General features: G+C 41.8%; 2 protein-coding genes across 5 annotated transcripts; one reads left to right on the forward strand and one right to left on the reverse strand.

Annotated features, from left to right (window-relative positions):
* Positions 1-1677: 1677 nt before the first annotated feature.
* Positions 1678-20581, forward strand: LOC100821988 (endoplasmic reticulum metallopeptidase 1). Of its 3 annotated transcripts, XM_003561209.4 has the most exons (21): positions 1678-2083; positions 2189-2274; positions 4363-4464; positions 5861-5967; positions 6064-6164; positions 6580-6667; positions 7221-7309; positions 9953-10092; positions 10180-10342; positions 10538-10673; positions 11381-11477; positions 11953-12031; positions 12621-12680; positions 16961-17079; positions 17508-17632; positions 17935-18156; positions 18612-18772; positions 19084-19241; positions 19346-19428; positions 19517-19602; positions 20025-20581. In XM_003561209.4, the coding sequence occupies exons 1-21, from the start codon at positions 1844-1846 to the stop codon at positions 20166-20168; spliced, it is 2586 nt and encodes an 861-aa protein (XP_003561257.1). In that variant the 5' UTR covers positions 1678-1843; the 3' UTR covers positions 20169-20581. The 3 variants fall into 3 exon arrangements, with proteins under 3 accessions (XP_003561257.1, XP_010228168.1, XP_024312444.1); XM_010229866.3 differs by lacking the exons at positions 1678-2083; positions 2189-2274; positions 4363-4464 and adding an exon at positions 5605-5629 and having other exon boundaries at positions 5881-5967; XM_024456676.1 differs by lacking the exons at positions 1678-2083; positions 2189-2274; positions 4363-4464 and adding an exon at positions 5605-5629 and having other exon boundaries at positions 5884-5967.
* Positions 20582-22277: 1696 nt separating this feature from the next.
* On the reverse strand, positions 22278-26706 carry LOC100832887 (UPF0235 protein At5g63440). Of its 2 annotated transcripts, none has more exons than XM_024457176.1 (7): positions 26403-26706; positions 24177-24277; positions 23611-23764; positions 23429-23525; positions 23019-23107; positions 22827-22895; positions 22278-22628 (listed from the first exon to the last, which is right to left on the reverse strand). In XM_024457176.1, exons 2-7 carry the CDS (start codon positions 24272-24274, stop codon positions 22569-22571), a joined length of 567 nt encoding a protein of 188 aa, XP_024312944.1. In that variant the 5' UTR covers positions 24275-24277; positions 26403-26706; the 3' UTR covers positions 22278-22568. The 2 variants fall into 2 exon arrangements, with proteins under 2 accessions (XP_024312944.1, XP_003557310.1); XM_003557262.4 differs by having other exon boundaries at positions 24177-24291.

Below are 26706 nucleotides of genomic sequence, written 5' to 3' on the forward strand. Positions count from 1 at the left end.
CCACCCTCTATATAAATAGAGGTGAGGGGCAGGGGGAGAGAACACACCAAGCCCTCAGCTGGATTTCTCTCCCCTGAGCCCCTCTCCTTCTCTCCCGTGCGCAGCGAAGCCCTGCCCGCGAAGCTCTCCACCATATCCTACACCACGCTGTCGTGCTGTCGGGATCTCGTCAACCTCTCCTTCTTGTCTTGCTGGATCAAGAAGGAGGAGACGACATCAAGCCGTACGTGTGGATACCAAGGAGGTGACGTACGTTCGGCATTGAGATCGATCTCATCGAAAGTACCACCACGCCAACAACGATTCCGTGATCGTAACGCTGTGTGGTCTACGAGGGTATGATGCTCATAATCTCTCTCGTTACTTACATCTAGTAGATATTATCTTGGGTTTCTTCCGCACTTCTCGTAGGAAATTTTTTGTTTTCCGTGCAACGAACCCATCATGGCAAAGTGCGGGGCGGCCTGTGTAGTCGTCCATAGCGGTGGGGTGGCCGGATCCCCATGGTGCCCTGGTGTATCAATTCGTCAAACAGGTGGTGTGCATTCTTCATTCTGTCCACTGCCGCCGCGAGGGCTCGCCTCCAGCAAGCAGTTCGGCCGCACCACCGCCCTGTACACCTTGCAGACTGACCCATGAGCATTGTGCCCCCGTACTATACATATCCCTCACCTTGGCCTCGCCGGATCCGCTTTCCGATGAAGTTGCGGCGAGCGCCGCCGCAGGGCGCTTTGTGCGCACCATGGACGCGTCCAGATGGGCGCCGCGCACGACAAGGCCGCGCACCGAATGCCCGGCGCGTTCCAGCCCGCCTCTGACTTCCATGGTCACGGTGGATGGCTTCTCCAGCATGGCGCCATGGTGGCACCGACATGTGGGCCCCATGGTTAGTTTTTCCGTCAAAGCGTCATCAACTAGCTAATAAGTGTGCAGGAGTACCACGGTGCACAAAAATGGTGGTGATTTGATTTTTTTTTTAAATGTGGTTTCCTAGTAGAGTGCCCCAAATGTAGTGGTTTTGCATGGTCTTCTCTTAATGAAACCAGAAGGGGAGCCACTGTTTGTCAAAAATAAATAAAAATAAGACTAAGGGTAGGTTAAGGATGTTTCCTAAATTTTCTATAAAGCACGTCATCACTTTAAATATAGGACAAACTATGTTAACAGGTGGGGTCATATCCGATGTGAGATTTGGGTTATTTAGAAGAATTGTTCCAAAAATTATGGTTGACGAGACAATCAGTGACAACTGTGGTTTTAAGCAATGGCATAAAAAATCAGGTTCGGTGAAATTTACCCTTACAATTTTCTATCTGCGATCACGTCTCGTGTCTTCGTATTCTTCTCTTCCCGGTTGACTGTATATTTCGCTCCAGACAACAACTGTGGTTTGAAGCAGTGGCGTAAAAAATCAGGTTCGGTGAAATTTCTGCGATCACGACTGGTGTCTTCGTAAGTTCGCTACCGGCAAATTCCAAAACTAAAATCGCTCCCTGCGCAATGGATACAAGCCGGCCCCTTTCATTCACGAAACGTTCTTGTCAACCCAAACACGCTAGCCGCCTAGCCGGCCGGCCACCTCCACTGGCCTAGCCAGAATTGTGTAAACCACGCCCGCGCGCCCGCGGACCCTACACTACGTAGAAAACTCAGATCCGCCACCAACTCCAAAACCACCCCCACTCAGCACTTCGCCCGCGTTCCATCCAGGTCCAAAGTCGAATCATACTATCAGAAAAAGACAGGAAACTCGCGAGCCATCCGATACGCACACGCCAGACGAGGACGTTACGACAATCGCCGCGGCGCCGCCGAGGCTGACCATCGAGCGACCGCCGCGCCGATGGCCACCCCCGCGTCCCGCCGCCGGCCCACCTTCGCCGGCGCCACCACCACCGCGGAGGCCCTGCGCGTGCTGCTCGCCCTGGCTGTGCTCTACGGCGCCATGTCCCTCCTCGTCTACCGCGTCATCCACATGCGCCACGTTGCCCCGCTCGGCCCGGACGCGCCGCCGGGCGAATTCTCCGAGGGCCGCGTGCTCCAGCACCTCCGCCGCCTCGTCGTCGACATCCCTGGCCGTCAGGTCCGTCTCCTACCCCGCGCTAGTTGTCTGATAGCAGCAGGACGTCTCTGTTCGGGCCATCTCGCGGTCGCTTGTGAGATGTGACGAGTAGAGCTTTTGCTGCAGGAGGGGACTCCGGGGTTGGAGGCCGCGGCGCAGTACATCAAGGGGCAGCTCCAGGGGCTCGCTGCGCGCGCTGGGCCCGAGTACAGGTCAATCTTATGCCTTCGTTTTTATGTCCTTTTCCCCATGTTTGTTGGGGTTGATTGAATCGACCATGTTGTGTTTGTTGAAATGCCTGCTTTGATTGTGAAAGATTAGGGGCGTTATTTAATCTGGAAGCGAGGCAGGCAACTTTTCTAGTCTCTGATGTCGGGGTTTTGTGCATGGGCTGTTCGTTGGATTCCCCAAGCGCGCATTGATGGAGAACTTGAGATCATTAAAGTTGGGACGAGACAAAGTTCTGCTTTCATAGGCTTTGCTACCATTATAATGGTTCCTGATGTTTGGACTTCATTTAGTTAGGCTGTCAGACTCTGTAGGATGCTGAGGTTGTTTGTTTTAGGAACAGAACAAGTACGTAAACATGTGGTCCAAACAAGACAACGGGTTGGACCACATACACCTGGCCTCGAATTACCATTTGAAACCAGCTTCTTCCATCTTTTTAACATTGCGTTGCTACGTTCGACCAGGGATTTAGCAATGGCTTGTGAGCTGTGACTGACTGAATTAGCTTAAATTAAACTTGACTGAGCCTACTGTCCAGGGGACGTCCAAACGTTGGGACAAACCTGGGGATGTGGCTGTGTATTTATGTTTTCTCAGGCAGCACCCTTATGAAGGACATATCACAGAGATCTTGAGGACGAAGATGATCAACCGAGGCATCTGACCGATTGGGGCTGTGGTCAGTTGTGCGTTGCTTAGTGAACCTGCTGCTACCCAATTAGTTGGAAGCATCATCACTTGATGAAACAATGATCCCTAACATACCTTTGTATTAATTTGCTCCCGAGTCCCATCTAATAGGCAATGCAACAGTCTTAACTTCAAGATGACTGCATTAAAGGAGATGGTTGTTATATAGATGCTTGGTGATGAGCACCTTGGATTATAGATGCCCTAAGAATTACGTCTTGCATTCCCTGTGTGTATGGGATGAACAGGGATGTGCGGAGAGTGTCTAAGATGGTGGAGTTTACGTGATGTGATATACAAGGTTGGTGTAATTAACTTGCAGATAATACCGAGATAGAGTAGCGCTTTAGTAATTGAAGGTTGGCAGAATTTTGGGGGCCCTGTGCGGTCACGCGGTCAACACATGCATGTGATACAGCCCTGCTAATCAGCGCAAAGTTGATGTCTGCAGTGTAATGGAACTATGCACGCCATGCGCGTTGGGGTTATGGGACAAGTGCATGCTAGGTTACTGTGTTTTAGAATGTGAGACTGTTACTTAAGTTAACTGACCCTGCTACTGGACAAGTCACTAATGGAATTGACACTATCGGTGGTATGCGCATTGAGCATTGTGTTGACTGACCATGGTGGATCAACGTTAGGTAGTTAAAAGCTAGTGTCCAGTCACGAGTAACACAATCTCCAAAGCAACCATGGCCAACATTAATGATGAGTACAGGTCGTGGGTTGCTGCTGGAGTAAAGAGCCTCTTTGAGCAGATTATTTAGTTTGGTTAGGATGGTTGTTTTTTGGTGGTCTTTTCCTTTCCTTTCTCTGGTCATGCTCTTGTGGCGTTGTGAACTCTTTCTCTCGTTATATACATGCAGCTCTCTTGCATGTTTTTGAGAAAAAAAGAGTAAATATTCAATTTCTCTTGTCATATACATGTAGTACATGCAGCAGAGCTGCATGTTCTTGAAAAAAAAGTAGATGTTCAGTATATTTCAGGCAAAAAGCTCAGTGGCAGTCTGACAGGTGCAAGACCTTGGCCCTGTGGGTTTGAGTTATGCGAGGAAAGAAGTCTGAGCGATCTAGTGTTTGTAATTTTGCTGAAGTGTTGACTTCATCTGTCTTTTCCCAGAAGAATCTCACAACTTCTGGGTTCATCTGACCCACAGGGCCACAGGTGTTCACCTGCACAGACATCTGGATCGATTAGCTTCTAATTTCATGTGTTCATGTGGTATCTGAACATCTGTTTTTCATTAGCCTCTACTATGAATCCCTGAAAAATAAGTGAAATCTGTTGCAAGTTCTATCTGTCTGAAAGAACAACTTTTATTTGATTTTTGTTTCATTTATCATCATTTATCGACTCTGCTTTTCCTTTCTTGCAGAATAGAGGTTGAAGAAACACTTGTTAGTGGCTCTTTCAGCATGATGTTCTTACGTCACAGAGTAACTCTAGGCTACAGAAATCATAAGAATATTGTTATGAGGTACTTCATATAATATCACATGATTTTTCCCCTAGTTACACCGTGTCTCTTCATCATTAAAATTTCAGTCGTCATGTTGATCATGTGGACATGAATTTTGTATAACTGCATATACTTTATCTTAGTATTTTTTTTCCATGCTGGCCTAATGTTCAGGTCTGTTCATTTGTATTCATCATACAGCTATCTATGTTATGCTTCTGCTTACCCTTGTGTTCTTAGCATAGTAACTATAACTAAAACTGGACCATGCTGATGGTTCAACCGGAAACAACTGAAACCAGGGCCAGGGCCAGTCTTTATCATTTAGGACCAAGAAAACATAAAAAAAGAAGTTAGAACTGTATTCACTAGGTCAGCTACATGACATCAACTGTCTAGATGCACAAATATGAAATAACATTTCAGTCAAAAGAATGAAATAAATACATTAATCGAACCATTGGTCCAATTTGTAAACAGATGATCAATTCAGTGAGCTGATGAACCAGTCACTAGGCTGGTTCTATTCTGGTATTTATTTGAAGTTCTAATAGATAATTTTTCTGTTCCGCAAATCCGACTGTCCTGTGTGCATAGAGAAAATAGACATTAAAGTGTAGGTAGTGAAAAACTGGAAATGGATCAAGCTTAACCATATTAATGATGCATTTCAACCAACAAACAGTTTTGTCATCATTGGATGGAAAACTGCAATTATTATCACTAGTCAACTGTCATCTCATGGGGCCAAACAGCGATTGTGAAATAGAGAGGGTCAGTGATGTTTGGATCTATGGCTAGTATTACCTAGGTAGGCAAGGTGAATTCTAGATAGCTTGGACAATAGCATGGAGTGGTAAGACCTTTATTTGGTTCACATACTATACACACGTGAGCAATAGTATAATAAAGCACCTGCATGGTTATAACTGCCGAGTAGTGATCTTGAACTGCTATTTGCAGACTTTCATCGCTTTTTGCTGATGGAAGAGAGCCGATTTGGCTATCCTGACCAGGCAAGGATTTTCCTAGCCAGCGGAAGCTAGTGTGCCTAGCAAAGCTAGATTTATATGCTCTCCCAAATGCCTAACCTGACTGAGGAAGGCTAGAGCTAGGATTGCCAAGGAACTAAACTTAAGTAAAGATGTGCAACACCCTGGATGCATTGAGCACATGCAAACAGGTGGGAGACCCAGTTTGTATGTATTTCCCCCCATCGTTTATTTGTCCAAACTCATCTAAACTTTCAAGTTTCAATTGTGAGATTGAGTCCACCACGAAATCGGGACATTTCTACTTTCATTGGTGTTAAAAGTGCTGACTGACAAGGCAATCTTTGTTTATTTTGACTATATATTTTTCTCATAAGATTAATTTAAACAAATTATTTCTAAGATATAAAAATTAATTACAGGATTTCATCAAATGTTTCAGAAGATGATGAACCATCTCTTTTGGTGAATGGACACTATGACAGTCCACTTGGATCTCCTGGTGCAGCAGACTGTGGTTCCTGTGTTGGTAAGTACAATCTCCTTTTTTGTCTGAACCAATGTGGTTCTTTACCATGGGGACTTTCATCGGACCTGATGTTTGTTTGGAATATTTCTTATCCAGCATCTATGCTTGAGCTATCACGACTAATCCTTGATTCTGGGTGGGTCCCTCCTCGACCAGTGATCTTCCTTTTCAATGGTGCGGAAGAACTTTTTCTTTTGGTATGTGACTGTCAGTTATCACCTAACTATTAGACTACATGTGCAAAACTACACATATATTGTGCATGAATTTAAAAGATAGTTCTGTGGTTTTGTTCCTTTGTAAAAAATGTCTTGTGATGACTCAGCAGAGTGGCATTTGATATTGCCATAGTTGCCGCGTCGGAGTCTGAGCTAATTTTTGGTCACTGGAAAGCTCTGTAATTATTTTCTCTTCAGGGTTGATCATCCTGCTTTTAGTCTACCCATCAGAAGAAATGAAACATACAAAAATCCTCCATGGTAAAAACATTGGATTAACAGAAGTAGAGTTAAAAATAACAATTCTCGTGTCATTTTCATATCTGTTGATTGTCCATGTAATATACTCAACGAAGCAACTTATCTGCACTTATCCTTGATGGTCTTCAACCAGGGTTCGCATGGTTTCATAAAGACACATAAATGGAACAACACAATTGGTGCTTTCATTAACATCGAAGCTTCTGGAAGTGGGGGTGCTGGTATTATTCCATACTTATCTCTTGTTTAGTTGTTTGAAGTACTGTATTTTGTGGAACTCAATTCAATTCAAGAGCTGAAGACAAGCATGATATTTATGTACTCCCTCCGATCCATAATACGTGTCGGAGATTTAGTACAAAGCTGTACTAACTTTGTCTGATCTAGTGATAGCTTACCTAGAGATCATGTTACTATGAGTGTATGCTTCATTAGTTTAGTTGGTGATCTTCTATTGAGATTGGTCCTGTGCAAATGGGGCATCAGCTTGATTCCTCGAACAGTTGAGCCTAATTTTTTGAATTGTCACGTTTAGATTGCTTCATTAGTTTAGTTGGTGATCTTCTATTGAGAGTGAGTCTAATTCTACGATTATGAGTAGAAACATGATGCTCTGCTCTAGGTAAAGCAAACTTTTTTCTTTGTTTTAAGAGAGTCAAACTATTCACAAGTCATAAACATACTATATAAAATACCTGTGTTTGTTATTTGACTTATATATGTGTTGATGTTACATAGAAATATGATCCAGGTCATTTGTCTTCTCTTCCCCAGATTTAGTTTGTCAATCTGGACCAGGATCTTGGCCTTCTCGTATTTATGCTCAGACCGCAAAGTATCCTATGGCAAATAGTGTTGCTCAGGTTCTTGCTTCTGAACTTCATGATTTCCCCTGCTGTACAAGCTTAAAAAAATGGTCTACCTGTTTTTCCAGTCTTCTTGTGCTTCATTATAAATGCGTAGTCTTGTAAAGTTAGTAACAGATCCGCTGGTTCTAGCGTCATCTTATAGGCAAACAAATCAAAGGTTAGCTTAGCAGCTTATTTAGGGGTTTATAAGCTCTTCTACTATTGTAAGCCCCAATAAATTCTCCTGTTTGGAGGAATTCTAGGAGTGGCAGCTTGGTGGTGAGCACGTCAGTGCCTGATGAGGCATCAACTATGGGATTTGGCCAATTGATGAGGCTGCTATTCTTATTTTATAGGAAATAACTTTGCATTGGGAGTGCATCAACAGCTAACTGTATAATCGGTGTCACATTTACAACTATCTCACTTTGTTGGGCCCTTTGAGTGATAGAGGTCCCTTTTCGATAATGGCATCTTATTAAAGCATCAAGATTATAGGAAAAGGCCGACGTCTGCAACAACACAATATCAATGACATCGAGGATGCACAAAGCCAATTGTCATGATGTAGCGAGCATTGGCACACAGCGGCAATATTGGTCGTCCACAAACACCTCGAGGAAGGCAAGAAGGGACCGATGCGGGTGCGCTGCTGTTACTGGATCCAACCACTTAAGGCCAGTTCATGTGTTTTACCCAGAAGAGTTCGACCAATCTCCGACAATGCCTTCAACAAGGAAGCCACGCTCATACGTCGCCAATGCCAGGCCATGCCTAGGATTTCACCCTGGAGCTCAAGAACCTTTACTCAAAGAGCACCACCAAAACAGTGTCCCCTGAATGTTGCTGCCCCTGCTTGTGGAGCCGGAAATGCATACCAGTCAACCTTGACAATTGCAGCAGGGAACGAACGCCGAAGGCACCCCACTTGCCCCAAAGAAGACGTGCCAAACAAAGGGCAACTCGACAGTGAGAAGGTCAATTAGGCCACACACACGAGATCCACATAAGAGTAATAGAGGTCTGTCCGTTTCCTGTGCAAACAACGGGACACACAAACATGCGACTCATGCACCATGGGTATGCTTTGAACCACTAGTAACCCCCTGGCCCGAAATTTGCTCAATTCCCAGCCCACCTGTGGGGTTGGTCCACATGTATGCACCCCTCTTAATGGGTAGCACTCTTACACTTTTTTCATCTGCAAGAGGGGTGCTACGTACATGTGGGCCCACCCCACAGGTGGGTGGAGCAATGAGCAAATTTGGGCCAGATGTTGTACGCACTGAATGAAGGATTCCAATGGTGACGTTGAGGTTTGCCACTCCAACAGTCCAGCCAAGATGACTCCAGGATGGCATCAGCTTGCCATGGTGTGGCCATACCAGCAGTCAATCAAGCTCGCACCTGATCAAGGAGGAAGCCACTGTCAGCATAAGCCAATTCGCCGGGTCGCCTGATCTGGATCCACCATGAACACCAGGTCTGGAGAATCCAGAACCGATCCATAGCAGGAAATGTGCATCTCCTGGTAGAAGCAACTGAAGTCTGTTGCCGATTGATGCCCCCATTCCCCTGTCCCACACACCTCCAATCTGCAGCCCGGGGCCGCCCTGACAAAATCCACAAGGATTCTGGCGAAGACCTCTCCTGATCCGTGTTGGCCTCGACGCAAGCAGCCGCCAAGGTCACTGCTACTAGGCTGCGCCAGAGGAAACCCTAGACAACAGAGTGCCTGGAGACGACGGGATGATGCCGACCATGCGGGCACACGATCAATGATACCTCACGTTAAGTTGCCCAAGATGCCGGCCTGCCAGTGCAGCCCGTCAGGACTAACAGAATTCCAGATCGACCATGCGTGAAGTAAAAAAGGTTTATTGTGACCCATAGGGACTGAGTAGAACAGACTGGATTATGTGAGAAGGAAAAGGGCTTATTGCGAACGAGATGTAGGGGCAGAGCAACCCACGCCACCTGTGGTGGCAGGAGGGAGGCGGCTAGTGGGGGCAAAATGAGAATAATAGAGGTTTGTCTGGTAGTATTTTCAAAACTGGTGGTAAATCTTCATTGGAACTTGACAGAGTGGGGTTATTGCAACCAAATTAAGCTTTACTTCCTGGAATGTTTTCCATAATAGCTTTAACTTGTATTTTTTTTTTTGTCTTCGTTTTGAAGTTTCCCTAGTTACGTTGTGGTTTTATTTTTACGAAAAGAATGTATGTTATATGAGAAACCAAGGATTGTCTTTAAATTCCATTCCTTGCTATGAAACAATGACTGTTTGACTATTATGTTTGAGTTGAGATTATTTTTAAAATACAAATGCTCCTAGATTTGTCCCCTATGAAGTACAGCAAAGGAAAATGTATTCCGTGTTTGACATGCACCTGTCAGTTCCATCATAGTTAACACAAGGTTCATCCACCGAAGCAGTAAGGATAAAACCAATAGGAATTTCTTGAAATATGAATTGTTTGTTTTTATTTCTTGCTCTTCTTATTCCAGATAAATGATCTGTTATGTTATTTCCAATAATTTCCTATGTTAATGCATCTGAATGACAGTTTCCTGTCTTTTGAAACAAACAGTCTCTACCATTCAGTTATATCTGGGATGTATCTCTGTAACATAATGGACCATACTTCATACATGCAGGATATGTTTGGAATAATTCCAGGTGATACAGATTATAGGATATTTGCTGAAGACATTGCTAACATCCCGGGACTTGATATTATCTTTGTTCTGGGTGGTTATTTTTATCATACTTCTTATGATACACTGGAGAACCTGTTGTATGTATTAAACTATTGTCCTGATAAAAAATTCAAATATTACATTTGAAATTTTCAACGTTTTATTATCGTCCTTTTCTGTTTCAGTCCTGGAAGTATTCAAGCACGTGGTGAAAATTTATTTAACCTAGTAAAGGCTTTCACAAATTCTTCCATGCTGCTAAAAGAGAGTGATGCATCCAGCAAGGCTGTGCAGGATGGAATAGACGATCAGAGAGCTATATTCTTTGATTACTTGACTTGGTTCATGGTATGTTGACTGTATTCTTTCAAATTGGCAGCACAGTATGATGTTAATGAGCAAGTTCATCTTTGTCACAGCATATCATTAGTATGATGTCACATTGAAATACATAACTACCATATACTTCATTGAGGGATTATGTGGTATGTATTTCAGGCATTTACTTGTGACTAAAACAATATCTTTATTTTTTATATTCAGGTCTTTTATCCACGCAATCTCTCTCTGATTCTACACAGTCTCCCTGTAGCTGTCTTCCTTCTTGCACCTCTGTTCCTGAACTTCCCAAATATTACCTTCATGTCATGGTTTCTGACTGTTCTGGATTTATTGAAAGGTATGTGGTTGAACTGTACTCTGAAAATGGTGTGATATCATGCTTTACTTACAACATATACTTTTGAACTTGTACTAATGTATTCCTCATGTCAATCTTGGTGTCTTAGTGATTATGTACTTATAACTTTATAATTTTCATAGTAACTCACTCGAATACAAAGTACTCGATTTCTGTCCTGCTAAAGTTAAGGCATGTTTTGCACCGTGTGGCTTTTCAAATGCACAACTGTTTTTTTACTTTTGGATGTGACAATTAAGTATTTTGACTAAATTTCTTGAAACCACTCTCTTTTTTTTTTTGTAGAGGACCATTCTTTTTCTTGACAAAAAACCTTGCTTTGAAGGAGTAGTTTCACAAAATCACACTTCATTGTTGTAGAAAACCATATCTCTACTTCCCTAACAAACCATATCTTAATATTCCTATCTTAATCTCTTGCCTAACTAATTCAGAAGATACTATTATGAGATCATCCCTCATTTGGATACCTAGGGCTGCACCCCCTATATGGATGTATGCATGACATTTGCCCTCTGAGACGTTGATAGGGGTTAAGTAAGATCTATGGCAGTAGCTGTTTCAAGTAACTGTTTCAACTAAACATGGGTTGCTGAAACAGTTGCTTGAATGATAGAACGATTGCTTGTACTTTATGTATGCTACCATGCTGGCAAACAATAATTTTATCTCACATTTACTTGCAGGAATGTTGCTTCATGCATTTTGTGTCATCCTTGCAATAGTCATCCCTGCTATGGCAGCAGGCCTAAGATTGTTATTCACGAAGAATGCAATGAATTGGTAAAAAGATCTTTCCAGGCATTATTATGATGTGTAATTTTTTTGTTACTAGCATTTTCTTCCAAAACAACTATTGGGCTACATGAACAGTGCTTCTTTTTTCTCGTGCAACTTCGGACCAGCCGGCGAGCTTGTGGAATGGTTCGCAGGGGTGTCTCTAGTTGCTCCTCCATATTGCACTATCTTTCCTTTATGTTGTTGTTTCATCTGCATGAAAAGAGATCACCAAATTTATGCTTGTACAAGTCTTACGCAATTGCAGCATTAATGCTTCATTTCGCCTGTCGGAAACATGAGGCCGTGTCTTAAATAATTTTAATTCACCGTCTTTCAACTTATATATGGGTTCTATAATGCCTCATTTTTCTTTATCTGCTATTTTCTGAAATCCTTTAATGGTTTATTTCCAATTTATTCCATTTATTTCCAATCAAAATAAAAGTGCTTATATTTGCTCTTCATTGTATGTATGCAGGTTTGCTCACCCTTATTTGGCTTTTCTTATGTTTGTCCCAACTTCATTGGTCGGTTTATTTCTGCCAAGGATTATATGGGTATTTTTCTTCTTAGTCATAATATGTATACTCTGTCTTGTGCTTCTGCCCTTTTATGTGTTTGTGTGCCTGTATATTGGGTCATTTGGCAGTTCCATTGACGACAAAGAATGGCCATTGATATATACAAATATTAGTTCAGCTTGCATGCTCATCTATTTCCAAAGATCAAGCAATGACACAATATTATTAACTGGCTATGTTATTATACATATAATGTTTCTGTATGGAGGATCTGATTTTGGTGAAGTAAATTGCTTCACTCTTTCTAAGTTAGATTGCAGAGTCTCCTTTTTCTTCCTGTAAAATGAAGTCGACTATTATATTTTATGCTGATTCTTTTTACTTCCGTTGAAGATTTCAGATACGCACCGCTTTGTATCAGATAGAAGATTAGCAAATATTGATAGATCTGCAAAATCGTGAAAAAAATTGTACACATAAAATTAACTTGTTTAATTGAGTCTTAGTTAGTCGTCATTGCTTCCTCTGTTTAATTACCTTGGTTTCCATTTAGTGAAATTGCCACGTCAGGCACTTACTAGTTTATAGTTTTTAACAAATAAAACTCTGTTATTTTCTATTCTAGGGCTTATCAGAGCAATCGCACTTTTGGGGTGCTTTTGGGCTCTATTCTCTAATAACTTTGGTAAGTTCTTGAATACCTTTCATTACTATTTGCATATCATGCTTGCCTTCTTTTCTGAAGATTTTTCTTAGCAAATATATTGCCTCACGCCTGACTATGATATACTCCCTCCGTTCCGTAATTCTTATCGTGCTTTAGTTCAACATACAACATACAAATTTTGAACTAAAACCCCGACAAGAATTATGGGACGGAGGGTGTGGTACTTATTATGTTATCTGGGTTTGCTCATTAACTTTCGCATCAAGCTCAGAAGCTATTCTTTTGAACCAACACAGCAGTACTGACTATTCTAGTGTATGTGACCGTTTGGTTCAAATTGGTTAAAACTATGATCTATCGCAGGGTATTAGTTTTGAGTCCAATACTTTGTAGGTTCACCCAAAATGACCCACTCATTTTCATTGGCACTTTTGACAAGTTTGAGGCTTAGAGGACTTCATAAAACGGTAAGCTAGGTTGTCGACGATCCGTCTAGGGGTATATATTCCGTCGATTATGCAAACGTAGATGTAGGTGTAACAGGTAGGGTATCAGGAGTGACAAGGGGAAACCGTGGACGACTTCAAAAACAAGAATTTTGCCCAGGTCGAGCACCCTGAGGGTAATAGCCCTACTCCTACTTTGTGCCTTATGTCAAGGAAAATGGCTCAAAAGGGTGGCTAACCTAGATGTAGAGGTGCAACATGGTGACCCTCAGGGTACCCTTTGACCCTCCTTAGTTCAACCAAATGAACTAAAACTTTAGTTCATTTGGTTGAACTAAGGAGGGTCAAAGGGTATCCTGAGGGTCACAAAGTTGCAGCTCTACCTAGATGGGATCTAGCCTAACGCGATGATCTTGGTGTTCTCCTTTCTTTTGTTCTTTGTTATATGTGACTTCTATTACTTCAGCTTGGTCCTCCTATAGGTGCCTACAGGTCCTCTATGTATTGACCTTGCCTTGGGGCGTATGCAGTCTGGGCGTATGGTCAGGACCCATTCCCGACCAAGACTCCAGAATGGCACCGGCTAAGCATAAAGATTTGAGAATGGCACTGATACCAACGTCCCTCTGCCAAAAGCCTACCACGAGAGCCTGTCCCTGACAAGGCGAACATCGGTATGTGGAGCGAGGAGGCCATGGACGTTGTGGCCTAGGGACAATGGAGCATGGGTGACCATAGAGCGGTTGAGGCCGAGGCTGAGGATGAAGCCCTAGGGATTTCTTTCTCGACCTTGGGTATAACTACATGTGCTGACCGTAGCCTTTCGAGTTCTTCCCTGATAAGAATGTCGGGAGGGTGGGGCCCAATGTCCAACTGATGATCTAGTTGAGAGTCTTGAGACAAAGACGGAGCTTTCTTCTCGACATTCAGAGTGTCAGCCAAGAAACCGAGGTACCACGTCAGATCTTGTTGTCCATTTGAATCTGGCGCAAAATCTTGACTTTCACGCTTCTAGGACTGAGGTGGCCATTTCAGACACCCTCCCTTTAGTGCCCTGATCCTACAGTTGAAACCCCATAATCTGAGGCGATCACAGTGGTGTCCTGGTATGGAACTTGAGCGGCGGGAGATGCTAATTTTGTCCGGGAAGGGATTGTTCAACCATGTAGGCTGGGCTCCCCATTCTTCAGATGGATCTGACAAGATCACCATTGCCTGTGTGCATCGATCGATGCAGAGGCCAGGGGGTTTCCCTTCTTTTCGAAAAAAAAATCTGACAAGATCACTTGAGGCGGTAATACACCAGCCCTTGAGTTCCTTAGGCAAAACAAGTTTGGAGATGGATTACATCACAGAGGTCGATCCTATCATGTACTCATGGCAACAGGCCATGCTTGCCACCAACCCCAGATGGGCTTTACATCAAAGAGGCTCTAGTGCTGCTCCTGAAGGTAACAACAAGTAGGAAACTCGGTAGTTCGTCAAAAGAAATTACATAGGCAACACTAATGAACCTGTCTTCTATGTAGCTGGCAAATGCATGATCATTTCTTACCTGTCCACTTGCTTTCTTGTTTCTGGAGTTCTTACTGGAGAATCCGGCCATGATTCTGCCTGTTTATGTTCTCCTTCTGTTGCCTTTCTCTCGCGGCTCACATTGCCTCTTGCCGGACGACAAACCCTCTAACTGGATACACCCTAATCGCTTTCCTATGCAAAGCTAGTGGCCTCTACCGTCCTGTCTAAGTTTGAACACTGTCTGGGGCCTAGCTTTAGCAAGAACGATGATCCAGTCTTTATCCTGGATTGTTTTCCTCAAAACTTGAACAGCTCCTGGGTTGGAGTAATGAGGAATCATTTATGTACCTTCTGAAGCACTGAAAAAAGGAACGTAGAGACTCGCCTTTCTCTTGGTATAGATCCTGCAATAAGGTTAATGAGCCATTGGCAAGTTATCACTTTAAAAGCCTTTATCAGGTACTTTGCCATCGCTCTGTCATAACCTTGGCAGCATTAACGCAGGTGCCTCATGGTATGCAACTGTAGGAACTCATAGGGATCCATGGTGCCATCATAGCTGTCAATATGACTAGGCTTGAAAGTTGAAATTATCTAGCAAAGGTGCTTGTCGGGATATAGACGCCAAAGCTTGACATCCTCAAGATAAGCTTCTGTGCAGGACACAATTTGGTCCACGATTGAGATTGACGTTGCGGTTGTAGCCGTAAGGAGTCGGGAGAGGACATTCGCGATTCAAGTTGGGGCATGGAAGCAACCTCTACAGTCGATCGTGGGAGTCAGAGAGTGTGGCATTCGATTGAGATCACAGTTCCGATCCATGCTGTTGTCGCGGGGATCCTGGGAGCGACGCCCATGGATGTTGTTTGGGAGAGGTTGCTCTTCCCCTTGGTCGCCTTCTTCATGGTGCAATCTGACCTTGGATGAACGCAAACTTCTCCGCGAAGGAGATCGATGGGATGCTTTTTCCACATCTTCAATATCCCCGATCTGGTCGGACCTGTTTTTCCTTTCAGCTGTGTTCACCAGTGTCTAAGAAAGTTAATCCTTGATGGACGACTAGAAGTCGAAGATGCGTCGTGTCGCACTGCAGCGCATAGGCTGCTTGTGCTATCGGTCTAAGAGCTTTAGGGCTTTTGTTCTGTTTCGGGGTTGACGGGCATGACACTTGTGCATTGACGGGAACCTGCAGGTTGTTGATTCAGTAGGGCACTGTTCTCAGTTGTTTTGCCAGTAAGGGGTCCTTTATACATTGGCCCTGCCTTGGGACGTACGGCCAGAACCCGTCCCTGAGTAGGACTCAAGAACACTGACCAAGGGAGAAAAAAACTAATAGTTACATCGGCACTAGCATTATGGCATGTAGAAAAAAAAGCTGATTTTCAGTGATACGGAGTATGAGATATGATTTAGAGACGATGTTAGGAATTTTAACTTGAAAGCTATTTTTTGGGTTCTTTTGACATTTTGTACGGGAGCTGAGATGGAAGGCACAAATTTCTTAAACTATTCCCTTTTCACATTTCCTTTACCCAGTATTTTGTAGGAAACGGGAGAAATGTACCTAGGCCTGTACCTGTCACTGCCTATTTACCCAGTGGTTACCGGTCTTGCACTTGTTAAACATCATCATGTGAAATTCTGAATGCCAAGAAAAGAAATGGGAATAAAGCGATGAACTGATACAAGAGTTATCATCTCGTTTGCCTTCTTCAGATGGTTTATGTTTGTTATTTAAACACTGATCTTAGTATATTCAAATAATTACTAGCAGCAAATTTTCTTAGGATTATAAATTCAGATTTACATGTTTAAATTTTGAACATTTCTTTATGGATTTCTTTTACTAGTCTCAACTGGCAACCAGGGGTGGGGATAACAGATGAATGGACATGCGCTGTAGGCCCTTTGTAAAGTATACATGTGTACCCTGCATATAGTAAATCTGGTCCAGAAGCCCTGTTTGACGTACAGTTAATCCAACCAATCAAGTAATATTACTTCCTCCGTCCAACAAAGGATGTCTCAACTTTGACTAAATTTGAATGCATCTATACACTAAGTCATGTCTAAAGATACATCCAAATTTTAACAAACTTGAGATATCTTTTGTTGGACGGAGGGAGTATTACATTTTTATGCATGCAGACACAACCTTGAACATACACGCTGTGCATGGTAAGGACACAGCTTTACATCTGAAAAGGAATTTATTCAGTTTTATCTTCATATGATTCCCAACTTCTTTGCATTTCAAACAGATTATGGTAGACTGAATAGTTTCCCACGCAAAACCTGCCTTGTACTGAGGCTATATATATCATTTGCATGCAGGCTTACATGCTAGCTGGTCTGAGTGGAGGTTTTCTAACATTTTTCATTTCCATGTCCATTCTTCTTGGGCGATCTATCTCTAGCATCAGCAGGAAGCAGTGGAGCCTACAATCACCCAAGTATCCACATTCTCTTATACTGTTTAATTATTATGTTTATAACGACAACATAAAAAATTGTGTCTTTAACTTTGACACTAATAAAAAAATGTGTGTGTGGCAATGCCTCCCTTTGAAATGCAATAATCACCACTCATCATTTCTTTTGCTTGGATTTTGGTCTAGGTCAATTGCAGCCCTCTCATTTGCATTCATAATTTACATGAGAATGTTAAGTTTTGTAACCTTGTTTGTTTACACGAAATAGTCATTTCTGTGTGAATTGTATATTTGTTTACGTGAAATGTGGACCTCCAATTATATTAGTGTTTTTACACGCATGGCACATTTTAGTTTCTCCAGAATTCATTTCAAGCCCACTTCCAAACATCTCAGTACATTCACTTCCACATCTGTTTGTGTTTATGATATTAACAAATGCTGTGCAGGTCATTGTTTGGATATGTGATACCAATGATCCCGTGCATCCTTTATTGTCTTTACTATGGCGGCTTCCTTATCCAGTTTTTGATTGAAAAGATGGGAATGATGGGATCTCTTCCCAAACCATATGGTTAGTAAACTATGTTCCTTGCCGATTTCATTGTAGAATTTCTTCATGTTGCTATGTCATTTACAAAGTTTGATGAGAATAGTTAAAAGCATATTCCATGCTCCTGCAAAAAAAAAAACATATTCCAGTTATTAGCTTGTCAGCATGCCAACTGATTTTATTTGAAGAAAAGGGAAACTTGATTTGATATCGAAAACTTGAAAATAACGCCATCTCTTCTATACTGCATGGATTATGATTATATTCTGGTCATTAAGTCTAGCCGGTGGCATCAACTTCATCGTCATATGGTCTTCTTGCAGGATATTTTGTGCCTGATGTTATTGTTGGAGCTGTGGTTGGATTGGTTGTGGGTTGGTGTTTTGGTCCACTAGCACCCATTGCTAGCCGTTGGTTGGCCAAGACATCCATTCTCCAGGGCTTCTTGCAAATTACAGTGGTTGCTTTGGCTATCTCATCCCAAATATTTCCTTACAGCACTGGAGCACCAAAACGAGTTGTTCTTCAACACACCTTTGTTACAGGTCTGATGTTTGTGGGCTGCTTGAATTTACCAAAAATATACTTCCTGGAATGGAACGTATACTTCCTTCCTGAAAGCATCTTTGTCATTCTTTAGTGATATGAGGCCGTAATGTTTTCGATATTCATTTCATCTTCTGAAACTAACTTTGGCCGAAGCTGCTATACCTCCGACTGAATAAGTTTTCTCATTCTCAATCAAGAACTGAAATCAAGTATCTTTAAAAAGAATCAAATTGATTGAAAAACTGATTTGATTCTGTTGTTGACAAATTAAATCTAGCTAGGCCTGTTTATGGTATCTGCTAAAATTCATGCATTTCTGGTTTCTGTATTGTCTATAATCTGAGCAAGTGCTATCTTAGCTTATGACATCTCTAGTCTGTCAAAGAAATATTTGAACTTGGGAGTTATCATAGTATTCCTTTCTGAAATGCACACTTGATGACATTGTCAGATGCTAATAGCATTGTGGAGTCAAACTATGGTTTCTCAGTTGTCGATGCTAATTCATTGGAGTTCCTTTTCAACAACGCACCTGAGGCAGCCAAATGGCTAAAGGATAACTCGAAGTTATCCTTCAAAGAAAAATATCTGTCTGATAGAAGCTCCTGGGTGGTAAGTACATATGGTCGAAAACTTGAATACTGTTGACATACAGGCAAAACTTTGGAAGTATCACTTATTAAAGTAATCTAGCTACCGCAGCCATCTAAAATTAATGTGGTGGATCGTATCTTTACCTGCATTAGAGATCCCTTAATAATAGAGAAAAAAATAAATAAACAGGGAAGGACGATCACCCATCAGAAATAGGATGACCTCCGAACATAGTAGGATAATTGATCATTATTTGTACAGTTACATGCATACATCACAGATTTCTGTAATCCTGTTCTTAATATTTAGTTGAGTTTGACTTGTTGCAGGCTTTATATCCTGTCCCTTTCTTGTTCTCTGGGAGTTTGAAGTTTCCTGCACAGACTGAAGAGATTAGAAAGCACTACCAGCATTTCCCTCAGCTAATTGTACAGAAGACGTTGAGTAACAATGGAAATCGAAGGGTGCATCTCGAGCTTTCACTTGGGTAAGAATTTTACTGACAATAGGTCCACACAATACAATTAATGAAAGCTTTAAACCATGTTTTTATGTTATTTTCCATTTTTTTGTTTGTTATATCTGTTTCAGTTCATTATTGGAGATTTGGACCACTTCACTCAATATTACTGGGCCTCTGTCAAATTGGTCCTTTGCTGATTACACACTTTCAGGTGCTTGTAAATTCTTTTCTGCTATTTATTTCCATTTACTTTTTTAGCTATCAATATGCTAATATTTTATTTTGCCTAACCTTGCCAGCTCCCCAAACTGTAAGTGGTGGACCACCGTCATATATCTGTCGACTTAGTGGAAAAAGTTATGAGAATTGGTCTTTCTGGTTGGAGGTAATGATATGCATCATCAACAAACCTGTGCAAATAATTAACAGGGATTACTGGTTTAGCATTTCTATTATATCAGCTGTTATATTCTAAGTACCTAGATATACCCCTGGTTATGTGAGCGGCATATTACTAGGTGCTTCATCCACTTCACTTTATCTGTTCAACCAGCCCTCTTTTTCAGTGTTTACTTGTCCAACTGACTTGTACTCACAGACTAAACTGTAATATTAATGAAGAAATAATAATTGAACACTGTTCATCTCATTGATGGACAGATATTCTGAAACAACAATTATGTATTACTTCATTCGGGACACCCGTATGTATTACAGTGATATCTACAGTTTGAAGTCCATTCCCTGCTTACAATTGTTACTTATGCTTCCCTTAAAATTTTAAACATCTTTCTGAAACATTTACAGGCCAATTCTTCTGAACCACTGAGAATTGATGTAGCTGTACTCGACCAGTATCTCGTTGATAGTACAAAGGAATTAAAGAGCCTCTTCCCAAGTTGGGCAGATATGACTGTCTTCACCACATTTTTCTCAACATATCATTTGTAAGATCGCGTATAATTGTAAATTTGTTATTTAGGAGGTGGAAATGAAATAGGCAGGTTGCATTTTGGGGGTGCTTTCTTCTCCCCAGTGGGTGGTGTTAAGCTTGACGTGGCCATATTTGTAATATTGTGGCAACAATTACGTAAGATATAGCAGTTTGAAAAAGGAATGGGAAAACATATAGTGGTGGCTTACATTTTTCAACAGTGGGACAGGTTGTCTGTCCCAATGAAATTATCAGCTCCTATTTGTACTGTACTGTAGTTAAGCTAGGAAACAACTGTACAATGTTCAAAGGTTCCCAGGACTGTAAATCCTCGTTTGTGTGGCTAGAGCAAACAAACAGGTGCGAAAGCCATTGCGTGTTAGCACATCGGCTTTCTTGCTGGTAACACCCACCGGTGGTGATTCTGATCTGAAGATTGTTAAGTGTGTGGTACCATTTATAATCTTTCCTTAATCTCCATGCACATTAAAATTACCATATTTCATGAACTGGGACCTAATATGATAGCCACTTTGGTAGTCCGACCTTTCAGTGGGAAATCATGCACTTGATCTGGTGGGGATGACTCCCACGACCTTTACTACACCGCTAGTGGCACAGTGCGTCTTAACAATAATTGTTGAACCAACTCCGAGAGCTTATTGCTGGAAGTGACGTCAACGTGAAAATACCAATTTGAAATTGTAAATGTAGATCCAAACTCTCAACGGGATGTCTTGGTGGGTTCCGATAGTAGTTAGCCAAAGGTAGTTGGACACAGCGGAGGGACACGAGTTGTAGCACTTGTAAACCTGAACTGAACAAAACCCAACTAACATAGACGTGGCGTCCCAAGTACTCCTTAGCTTTTTTTAGAATCACGTAAATTTATTCAAACCTGACAACGATTATAGGTGTTGTGGTAAAATAAATTTCTTCTACAGGCAGAACCTTGAATATTACGTGGCGATGACTGAGTCAATAAAAACATCTTACCTAGGAGGGGTCGAGCCAACAAGGCATGGTCAAAGAATTAACCAGTCAAACCTCGGTCAAATAAAGACAAGGACTAAATAAATAGAGGGAAAAAAGAGAGACTAATATCAAGTTATCGACGAGAGAAGGGATGGATGGATACGGCAAATGGTGCACAACACACTATGGACCATCTTCCTCGTTTACCTGGTCTACCACAAATCATAGGTCTCACAAAGACCCGTTTGGTTTGTGATCGAGTGGGTCATGAGGCACTTCTTACCTCGCAGCTCGGGAATACCCATTCAGTCCAAACCTGAGGATAACCATCCCATCGGCACTTCTCCTAACGCATTAGGTTGTGATTCATAAGACGATTGGACTTATTCAAAAGACATCGCCGTGCCAACTTTTGATTGGACTTATTCAAAAGACATCGCCGTGCCAACTTTTGATTGGACTTATTCAAAAGACATCGCCGTGCCAACTTTTGATTGGACTTATTCAAAAGACATCGCCGTGCCAACTTTCAAGTGCATAACGACCTTCTCTCATAAGGTTGTCGTACACGCATATTTAACCGGTCAGATCGGGCCAGGCCAAGCAAAAACCACGGTTATCTTAAGTGCAAAGGATGACATGTGAGGCTTACGCTTAGGCCGCTGGATTGCAAAATTACAGGTTTTCTGTTATAGGTTAGTACAAAAAAATAATCCTAAGAGACCTAGTCTCTCAAGAAGATGATATGCATTATATGCCACGTGGATAGATTTGTCTTTGAAACTAATCTCAAAGCATCAAAGGTGAGAAAAGAAAAATAATAATCATGATTATAATACTATGAATTTCCCACGTGCCTGGACATGCTCTTTCAGCCTAGAGGAGATATCAGGTCTCTTAGGATTATTTTTCGTTAGTACAAATGTTGTGTAAAGTGAATTTTTTTTTCCGAAGTTTTGGTTTTCTAATACCCATCTTCCAAAGATACGGGTCCCTTGCACCCTTAATCATCATGCATCGGCATCCTCTGTACCAATTGTTGTTCCGGCACAACAGTAGCATCTTTGGGGAATCCTTGCCGTTTCAAGATATGCCTGTGACGAAACCCACCTCATCCAAGATCTCGCTCGCCACAAAGACCATACCGCAAAGAAAAGAAAAGGCACATAGCATCTCTTCAATGGATATCTTAGTAATGAATATTAGATTACTACAGGAACAATGAAAAGATTCGGCACGCGTTGGCTTATTGCTCTGAGATCAGAGCTTATTAACCAGTTTCTCAACCACTTCAGCTCTTGAGATATTTGCTGTTTTGACGGCTCATTCTACTTCTCTTCAGACGATCCAGTAGGTATCCTTGGGACCTTTTCCTTCATAGAAGAGTATCTTCAGTTCCTAGCGATCAACGCACTAGTCTTGCAGACTGCTGAAGTGGTATTTTAAGGTTGGACAGCTTCTAGGAGCTTCTCATAAACTTGCCGTGCAGACAGATCCTCAACCTAAATAATGTCAGATTATTTTGTAGGAGACAAAAATCAATACATTGCAGGAAAACAAAAAGATCAATTAATTGCATAGTGCTGAGTCGGTTGACTACTAACAGAAATCTCGGTACAATTGAAATCAATCTTAGATGAGCTCAATTCCTAGGGCACTTAAATGTTTCTTAAAACAAGACATAAGAAATGACAACTCACTATCAGAAGCTTCGATTTATTATTCCATCCTCTTTGAAGTGTCATCTGACTCAATCTTAATCCAAGCACCTGAATGTCATAAATTGTCAGTATGAATATGCTCACTTGAGTTTGTTTGAACACCAAAAATATCAGCCTTTTATGACCATTGAGGTACCAATATTGCCAATAATTAAGATTGAAGAGAATTACCTTGCCCATAAATTCGAGCAACTCATTGTTAGCTTCACCGCGAGTAGCAGGGGCCGCAACTGCTACTCGAACATCGTCAGCATTTACTCCTGGAAGGAAATAAAATCTTGTGACATCTCTTTTTGGCAACTGAAACAATACTCACTTTATCTTTTTCTTTCGGCAAGAAATACTCATTCATCTTATTACTGTCCAATTTATTATGTTATGCAGGAGACTGACGGTGCTTAGTTTCATTAGTATCATAAACAGTGCAGATGGTTTCAACAGAAAATTTAATTATTAATACTCCCTCCGTCCCATATTAAGTGACTCAAATTTGTCTAAATACGGACGTATCTATATACTAAAATATGTCTAGATACATATAATATTTCGGCACTTAATATGGGACGAAGGGAGTATAATACTTGTTATTGCTGAACGTTGTGCCCGATCTTCCACTTCAATGGCTACTTGGACAAGTCCACCTTGCAACTGCGTGATGCAAGGGGGTACAGGAGCATCCTACAGTTTCCATTGTTTGTTAGCTTACAAAAAATCAAAAACAGATTGAAGAATATCAAAAAGAAAGTTCTAATGATCTTAATACATGGGGATTTGTCTCAGCTGCCACTGAACTCAGTGCTCCATCAACAACATATATGAAAGGAGCAAGCTCCAAATCCTCTTCCGATCGGTAGCAAACAAAAAGGTCACATCCGACACAACTCATGCGGAACTGCTTTTCAAGCTTTCCTTCTCCACTGCATCAGAGGTACTATCATTATATAACCAGCAAAATATGCAGTCCACTGGAACCATAAAAATCACCTTAAGGTAAATGACCCTGGTGAATATATTACAAATGGATATTCACATGATAATTGTGAATGGCGAAGCGTTCACATGTGTAGAATACAGAAAACTAACACAGTAAAGTCAAAAGTGGCTAGGCTAGTGTTATCCAGAGAAAGTCATGCAAGTTAATCCTAAGTTGATGAAGCTACCACCCAACTATCTTCTTGAAAACAACTACATGCATGTCTAGACACACCAAATTTCACATATCTATACTATAAATAAATAACTAATCAAAGGTGTACAACCGTATCAGAAAAACATGGGGTTTGACTAAGTACCTAACAATAAGTTACAATGGATAATAATAAATTATACCGTTTCAACATGACTTTCCCAGCATCCTTCACATTTAGCCTTGAGAGATGCTTTTTCTTGTCTAGAACATTTGCTCTGTCAGTCTTACGCTTTGGCATTTTCTGCAATATGGTATCTTTGGAACAAAAGATCAGAGTTGATTATAGTACCAGATAGTTTAAATATTAGCAGGATATACTGAATATATCAATTCCATCTCTGGGAAGTAGTTATTATTACAAGTATAATTCAGGAATTATAGCTGAAGAAGTCAAAATTTCTATCACCATTTAGATATCTAACTACCAACTGTATATGACAATGCAAGAATATACAAGGAGAAATGAACAAAGGTCAATTGTGAGGGCAAAAGGAAGATAGCAGCAGAAAGAGATGCAAAGCAGAAAGCATAATGGGTATGCAAGTAGGGCCTACCAATTGACCCATCCTAATTTATTTACTTTACAAGTGTTCAATGGGACACATCTCTACTGGACCACCAATTAAGTTGAAATTTAATATCTGAGGTGAGCCAATGGGTCAACCTACTTGCATCAGACCGGAGTAAGGAAGCTAAAGAGAATTAAGGCCCACTCTGGCACAACCGTGGCTTGTCCACAAGCCTGCCATTGGCTGGCTGTCTACAGAGGCAAGTCATGCCGTTTGGCAATTACCTTTAAACCATTGTCTAGAGAAGCCAAGTAGCAAAATAAACAACCAATGCAACTTATTTGCCAGAATTTCATTCATAATTAATTTCCCTTCTCATATCCACATAGCCCGTCTGCACTCATTGAGAATCATATCACGGAAAAACTCAAGATATTCATTTGATTTTCGATTTGACAAGAAAGGAAGAACACAACTTGCTCATTGAGGGGTCTTCGAACATATGATTTGTGTAGGAAAAATTCTTTTTGCAACGTTTGGAACACAGAATTTAGTGTAGCATAACCACAGGAAAGTTCCCAAGGCCAACAATTTTAAAGGGAAACCACAGCAGAAAATAAATCCAGCCTGACCTCATTTTTTCTTTTCTTTACAATGATAGAGAGAAATCAAGACTTTGAGACTGCTTTCAGAACCACCATCAGGCAATACATGTTGCCACTATGCCGTAATCCACAAGCGGTAGCATCAAAATCAGGTGGATCCAGCGCCACTACTGGCATGGAATGCACTTTCGAACCCTGAAGTCGCTACTTCCATGGATGCACTACCAAATCCCATTGCCGTCGTCGACATGGATGCTGGCATGGATGAATCGATCGTGGGAACCATTATCTTGCTGCTCCAAGAATCATCACCCTGAACCTCCACTTTATTAGGAAGTGACGTAATGGAAGTAGTCGTAGCAGTGGTAACTATTGGTGCATCTGTAGTAATCATGTCCTTATCATCACCCTTTCTAAATGAGTGACATGTGGGACCCAGATTGCAGGGAACAAATCTTGCACGACTGTGGCCGCAAACCAAGCATATGACTAGATCAAATTTTCCTAACTTGTGGTGTGGCAAAGTGTGGCCACTAATATACAACTAAACAGGCAAACAGGACCGTAACCTTATCATATCTCAACCAAACAACATTTAGCTTGTTAGGATTGACTATAGTTTAACAAACCAGGGATACAAATCACAGCAAAAAATCAAGATAGAGAGAAACAAGTTATTGTGAAATTTAATCAGGACAAGCTACAGTCGGAGATAAGTACAGTTTAGTCTAACAAATCGGATATACAAACAAGTTACCGTGGAATTTTATCTGTATAAGTTACGGATGGAGAACACTACGGCATTCTACCGTTTCTCTGAACACCTATCGCTAGCTGAGGTAAAGTAACACTCATGCTTGCTACTAACATCAGGAACAACAAGGCTGAAAACCTTATGTCATCTGTTTACCCATACAACACATAAAAGAAATGCAACAATGCTAGCATCTAAACAAAGAAAACCTTCTGGAAGGTCGAATCCCTTAGGAACAATGCTTAATTAGGCAGTGAATTGACAAAGACTAGCGCTTCCTTGAATATTACTGAAGTACAACTTGATGGTTCAACTAGAAAGAACAAAACATCAGTCCTTAATTCCCTAGTTGTACGCTAACTAACCAAGAACATTCCGATGGATTCCGCAGATCTGGTAAAATTAACCTAGAAGCTCATATTCGCAAGACAAGAACAAATTTGTGAAGGTTTCTACAAAATATCAGAGAGAGAGATAGCCAGGGTAGAAGAAGCGGACCGGTGATGAGGACGTGGGAGGCGCAGTGCTTGCAATAGTAGACGAAGAGGTCGGACTCGGGGCCCTCCGGCAGCGCGTCTTCGCTCGAGTAGGTGTGCGTCGTCCGCTTAGGCATCTTCTCTCGCTCCCTCGCTCAGCTGCTGCGATCGCCGGCGAAGGGGAGCAGCGTCAGGCGCGTCGGAATATGCTGGCCAGCTCAGGCGGAGGCAATCGACTGGGTGGGGGGGTCTGCGTCGTCGGCGAAGACGAAGAGGAGGGGAGGGGACGCGTGCGCTTGGTCGGATTAGGGAAAGGAATCTGTTGA

This window comes from Brachypodium distachyon, chromosome 1 (assembly GCF_000005505.3).
Source record: "Brachypodium distachyon strain Bd21 chromosome 1, Brachypodium_distachyon_v3.0, whole genome shotgun sequence".
NCBI lineage: Eukaryota > Viridiplantae > Streptophyta > Magnoliopsida > Poales > Poaceae > Brachypodium > Brachypodium distachyon.